The sequence below is a fragment of the Dipodomys ordii genome, unplaced genomic scaffold (genome assembly GCF_000151885.1).
Source record: "Dipodomys ordii isolate 6190 unplaced genomic scaffold, Dord_2.0 Scaffold71, whole genome shotgun sequence".
Taxonomy (NCBI): domain Eukaryota; kingdom Metazoa; phylum Chordata; class Mammalia; order Rodentia; family Heteromyidae; genus Dipodomys; species Dipodomys ordii.
In genome coordinates, this window is record NW_012267287.1 from 1,086,445 (window position 1) to 1,092,513 (window position 6,069).

Sequence of the window (6,069 nt, forward strand, 5' to 3'; positions counted from 1 at the left end):
GGGGGGGGCAGCAGCTGGGAGACTCCGGCGGCCACGGCAGGACAGGCCTCCGGGTGTGCGGCACTGCCCCCCCACGTCCCCCAAGCTAGTGAAGTAGGTAGGGAGTTGATAGGTCAATAAACTTAATCCGGTTCCTTAAGGAGATGGGCCGGGCAGTAAAAATACAAAGATCTCGTGAAATTTACAGAGGCCCTGGTTGGCACTTTCCCTAGGAACATAAATTATGGGGCGGGCGGGAGGAGCTGGCGAGGGTCAAGAGCGGGAGAGGGGGTACTTTGGCCCCATCTGCTCGGGCCACCCTAGGGCCACAGGGGCAAGCTTCTGTTCTGGCTTTGCTTGGGCAGTGTTTTCCGTAGGAGGAAGGGGCAGCCGCCGGAGGCCTGCAGGTTCCCCACACCCGGAGGAGGACCTGGGGAAGGCTGGGCCTCTCCCCTCCCAGGGCTTGGCTGAGGCCTCCCCTCACCCCTTGTGGGCAGGGCTGGACTTTGAGCCCTGCTGTCCTCGGGTGGTTCATTAACCTCTGCTGCTCCTGGGCCTCTGTCCTCTCTGAGCCTCGGAGCCCCTCCTCATCCTCCTCTCTGTCGGCGCAGGACTGGAACTGGCGACCTTGGCCTCTCTTTTTTACTGTGTGGTCTCGAGGGGCTTCGGGGCTTCACAGAGGTGCCCGTAGTTTGGCCCAGAGGTGGATTTTGGAGAGGGCCCAGGATTCTTAGTCGAAAGAAGGCCCTGGTGCTTGGGCAGAGGCTTACAAGTGAACAACTGTTCTGTGAGCTGCCCCCGACCTGGGCTGCGGCTGCCTGCGGGGCTAGAGCTGTCTCCTGGAACCCAGTCTGTTACCTGAGGGACGGGAGGGAGAGGACTGATAATGGTCAGTTGTTTGGAGGATTAGGTTTGATAATCCCTGTAAGCCCTCATTAGCTCGTGGCCTCCGGTGGAGGCCCCCCCCCCCCCATTTTGTTACGAAACTTTCCTTTGGAATGTCTTTTGGAGGTGGAAATGCAGGAAGGCTAGACCCTGAGACATTGCTTCAGGCCTCCTCCTCTCAGGCCATACGCCTGGCACCACCCCACACCTGCCTGCCGAGAGTGGCCTGTTCTAAACCACAGTGCTTTGTGCCCTGAGACCAGGACTGTCTTGCTCCCAAACCCAAACACAGTCTGAACTTGGTGCTTATTCTGTGAGCAGCACTGGAGCCTCCGCCAGAGTGACCCCAAACTGGGGGCCCGGTACCCCTAGCCAGGCGTGCGGCCATCCCCCAGTCTGTGTCCTGGGGCACATCCAAGCCCACTGCTCTTGCTCATTACCAAGTGAAGTGGTCTTTCTGGATCCCAGTCCTCCTGAGTGGGTTTTAATGGGGGAACTGAATCCCTAGTTGCCACATTAACTGAACCCCAGCTCAGCACCAGTCCCCTTTCTTTGCCTGTGCCAGAGGCTGCTCATGACGTGTACCCCGTCCCCTCTGGGCTCCAGGTGGGGGTCAGAAACAGGAATGGGGCCACTCCCTCCCAAGTAGGCAACAGTCCCCCAACCCCGGTGACCAGGAAGGGACTCCCCCGGGGGGCTGGGGTCCAGGTGTCCCTGGGGGCTGGGCCCCGGGAGCTGTGCACCCACCCCTCAAGTGGCAGGCCTGCCCTCCAGAGCCCGCTTGGCACAGGTCCACACCACACTTCCTTTCTTGCCCCCAGCCTAACTATCTTCAAGCTCCCTCAGGCCTCTGGACTCTGGGATGGCATCACAAGAAGCAGTCACTGCTGCCTAAGGCCACCTGAAGTCCAGGCGTCTCTGACCTCTGCTGGTATCTAGCAGGCAGGGTGGGTGGACAGGTCAAGGGTCCACCCTTGACCCTTGACTAGGGATGGTCAGTATGAGATCAGTTCTCCCCAGTCCACACCCTGCCAGACACGGTAGCCTGGGGGCTGTTCTGTATGTCTGTGTCTGTGCCTGTGGGTGTCTGTGTGTCCATGTGTCCTTGTGTCCCAACCCTTCCTTCACTGGACCAGACTGAAGCAAATACTTGTGCAGATGGCTTGACCTGTTGTCCCTGCCCAGACCAAACCGGAACCAACAAGCTGTTGCCTTTGGGCTGGGGCCTGGAGCTGAGGCTACCAAGACTGGTCTGGCCTTTCCTGGCTGTGGGGGGGGGGAGGGCTGGGGGGGGTCTCAGGCACTCCCCGGCACTGGGTGGTCCCCACAGGCCGTGACCAGTATTGGAGAGCCAGAGATGAGGCCAGGAGCCCCTCTGAGTGGACCCATCCCGGGCCGTGTTCCGCACTGTGGGTCCCTGTGGGACGTAAGCCCTGTGGGTACCTCTGGTGACAAGGGTGGACCCTTCTGAGTGGCCACTTCTGGTGTACCCTGGGCATGTTGGATTGGTATAGTTGGGACAGACAGAATTGGGCCTGCCTGGCCAGGGAGCCAGTGTAGGCGGCTGGGCCTCGAATCTAGGCCGTGCGTCGGCAGAATGACAAGTAATACGGCAGCCAGTCCAGCTGGATGTGGGAAGGAGGCCTGACCAGCAGGACCACCCACCCATGTCCCGGGACCCAAGCCCAGCAACCCATGCCTGACACTGCTCCTGGCAAGAAGGCCTGGGTAGCGGTCAGCTTTGCTGGTAGTGGGGGGTCTTGGGTCTCAGGCCTTTGGACCCTCAGAAGCTGGGCAGCATCTAGGCAGGGGAGAGGCCAGACAGACCTGTGTCTGTTTGCCCCAACTTCTCAGTTCTCAGGTTGAGAACTCTGTGGCTCTAGTGCTAAACCACTCACCTGGTGACTGACAGCTTCCTCCCTGGGCCTGGACCTCATCCGGAAAGGTGGGGTCCTAGGCCCCCGGCCCCCTTGTGAGCTTACCTGGGCCTCTCCTGGCCCAGCTGGGGGCCTTCTGCAGTTTGGTCTTGTTTCTGCTGTGTGGATCCGGCACACACGCTGCATAGACCACTCACGCTCAGACCCTGAGGCCCGTCCAGGCGGTGCTCAGCTCCCACAGATGCCAGCTTGCTCACCTCACTAACTGGCCCTTGTGTGGCTGGGCCGGGCGTGTCGGTCCCCTGGCTTTCCTTAACGCCTGTGAAGAGAGGAGGTCGGGTGCTGGGAGAGGATCCTGCCATCTCCTTCAGCCATGGGCCAGCAGGATGCAGCCACCTGTCATCGAGATGGATCTTTATATTTCCAAAAGGAAATGTCAACAGAAGAATAATACTTTATGACTGGGGTGGGGGCAGTGCTAGGAGCAAACCCAGCCTTGTGCGTGCTGGGCGGGCACCTGCCTCTGCATCACCTGCAGCAGTGTGTGTGTGTGTGTGTACGCGTGCGCATGCACACAAACCCACATGCCAGTCTTCAGGCTTGAACTCGGGGCCCAGGTGCTGTCCCTGAGCTTTTTCACTCAAGTCCAGCACTCTATCACTATTCTTTTTTTTTTTTTTTGGGTCCAGTCGTGGGGCCTGAACTCTGGGCCTGGGCGCTGTCCCTCAGCTCTTCAGCTCAAGGCTAGTGCTCTACCACTTGAGCCACAGTGCCATTTCCGGCTTTTTTTCTTTTTGCTTATGTGGTGCTGAGGAATCGAACCCAGGGCCTTGAGCATGCAAGGCAAGCGCTCTACCACTGAACCACCTTCCCAGCCCTCTATCACTATTCTTACCGCCGCTCCATTTCTCGGTGTATAGTGGGAGCCAAGAGTCTCATGGACTTTGCCTGGGCTGGCTGTAAACCGCAGTTCTCAGATCCCAGCCTCCTAAGTCTCTAGGACTGCAGCGTAAGCCCTCAGCACCCAGCTCTTCCTGGCATTTTGATCGGCCCTGAAGTCCTAGTTTTCATACTCAGACCACAGTGAGGCTGGAGGCAGAGCAGGAAAATGCCAAGGCTCAGGCTCTTTGGGAACAGCCCCTCCCTGGTTTGAGCAGCGTGTGGAGGCCTGCAGGCCTGCTGTGTGTTTGCAAAGTGGGGGTGCTGGTGTGCGGGGTGCGGCTTGGGCGCTTGCCTCCCGTCTACCCATTTCACCCACAGAGGTCCCGGGGCCCGAGCCTGGCCAGCAGGAGCAGGTGACCTTTGGCAGTGGCGATGCTGTGGAGCTGCGCTGCCGCTCACCGGGGGGTGGCCCCGTGGGCCCCACCGTCTGGGTCAAGGACGGCATGGGTCTGGTGTCTTCCCCTCGGATCCTGGTGGGGCCCCAGCGGCTGCGGGTGCTGAACGCCTCCCAGGATGACGCTGGGGCCTACAGCTGCCGGCAGCGGCTCACGCAGCGAGTGCTGTGCCGCTTCAGCGTGCGCGTGACAGGTAAGCGCCTGCAGGCCAGTGTCCCTCCCCCCAGCATGGCCTCCAGGGTCACTCTGGCTCCAGGCAGAGTGGAGAGTCCTCCAAGGAAGTGCTGTCTGAATAATTGGCCTGTGCGGGCCACCTGGGGTCCCCTTGGGGTGAGTAGGGTCCCCAAGGCCAGGATGTGTCAGGTCCTGGCCACAGGCCTACCCCAGGGTCACAGACACGCCTGCATTGCAGATACTCCATCCTCGGGCGATGATGAAGATGGGGAAGACATGGCCGAAGACACGGGTGAGTGAGCAGAGCCCAGGCTTGGGGGAGGGGGGCTGCCTGCCACGGCTGGAGGCCTGGGCTTGGGGCAGCCAGGCTGGCCTGAGGGACTGTGGTGTGGACATGAGTGGGTGGGTCAGGCTCGGGGGCCAGGGACTGAGAAGCCGGGGAGTAGCTCCTGGGTCCTAGGAGGAGAGGGTGGCGGCTCCAGGTGGGGCACTTAGAGGCTGCGATGGCCCCCGGATGAGCAGCAGGCATGGGGGAATGGTCAGGGGAGGACACCAGGCCCTATGGTCTGGCCCGGGGCTTGGCTGACTGTGGAGGGGCCAGCTGCAAAGTGGGGTTCTGACTTTAAGGCAGCGGAGTTTGAGGTGTTGAGAGAGGCGCACGTGGCGGATACTGAGGGTCAGTGCGGTGTTCACAGCGGGGTCTGTGGCGGATACTGAGGGTCAGTGCGGTGCTCACAGCGGGGTCTGTGGCGGATAGTGAGGGTCAGGTGTGTGGTGAGGGTCGGGTGTGTGGTGAGGGTCAGGTGTGTGGTGAGGGTCGGGGGTGTGGTGAGGGTCGGGGGTGTGGTGAGGGTCGGGGGTGTGGTGAGGGTCGGGGGTGTGGTGAGGGTCGGGGGTGTGGTGAGGGTCGGGGGTGTGGTGAGGGTCGGGGGTGTGGTGAGGGTCGGGTGCGGTGCTCACGGCGGGGTCTGTGGTGCAGTGGGAGGTAAGGAGTTGAGCAGAGCCGCTGGGGTGACTTGGGGAGAGCCTGGGATGGGGCCTGGAGAGGCCTAGGTGGGGCTGTGGAGCCAAGCTCTGTCCTGAGCTGCGGCTTCTGCTTTCCCCTTCCATGGCTGTCAGTATGTGCAGAGCAAAATTCTCAGCTCAGTTGCCCCCGGCCCCAGCCCCACAGACCCAGGAGCTCCTGGCCGCCTCTGCCCCTTGGCCGCCTCCACCCCAAAGGCCTTTGTGGCCTGAACCAGTCGCTGCAGGGTGCCTGTCAGGAACTGGCTGCTAGGGGGCAGCATGGAGTCGCTGAAGCCTTGCCAGTGTGTGTGTGTTGGGCAGGGGGCTGTGTTGTTCACACCCACCTGGGGGTCTCTGTGCCAACCCCAGGAGGTCCAGGGTGACTCAGAGGAGTAGAAACTGGGCCCTGGGCTCAAATACGGCTGCGTGCTTCAGAGCTCCTGTGGGCAGCCTGGCCGGCACGGCCAGTCCCTCCTGGGAGGGGCTCGCTGGGACACACCCGGGCGGGGTAGAGCACCCTGACGAGGCCCAGCTCTTGAGAGGGTCTGGGAGAGGAGGAAGCAAAGGGGGGCAGGCCCCCTCCCCCCCGCCGGTCCCTTCATGCGGACCTCCACCCAGGGGCCCCTTACTGGACCCGGCCCGAGCGGATGGAGAAGAAGCTGCTGGCCGTGCCTGCTGCCAACACAGTTCGTTTCCGCTGCCCGGCCGCTGGCAACCCCACACCGACCATCTCCTGGCTGAAGAACGGCAAGGAGTTCCGTGGGGAGCACCGCATAGGCGGCATCAAGGTGGGCCTGGCGGGCGTGGCGGGC

General features: G+C 61.9%; 1 protein-coding gene across 1 annotated transcript in view; it reads left to right on the forward strand.

Annotated features, from left to right (window-relative positions):
- The window catches only part of Fgfr3 (fibroblast growth factor receptor 3), a 24,475-nt gene that overhangs the window by 12,663 nt on the left and 5,743 nt on the right, over positions 1-6,069 (forward strand). Inside the window, exons 4-6 of the mRNA XM_013023872.1 lie at positions 3,806-4,271; positions 4,491-4,544; positions 5,876-6,067. Of these exons, the coding sequence (XP_012879326.1) occupies positions 3,806-4,271; positions 4,491-4,544; positions 5,876-6,067 (712 nt within the window). The remainder of the gene's footprint in view (positions 1-3,805; positions 4,272-4,490; positions 4,545-5,875; positions 6,068-6,069) is intronic.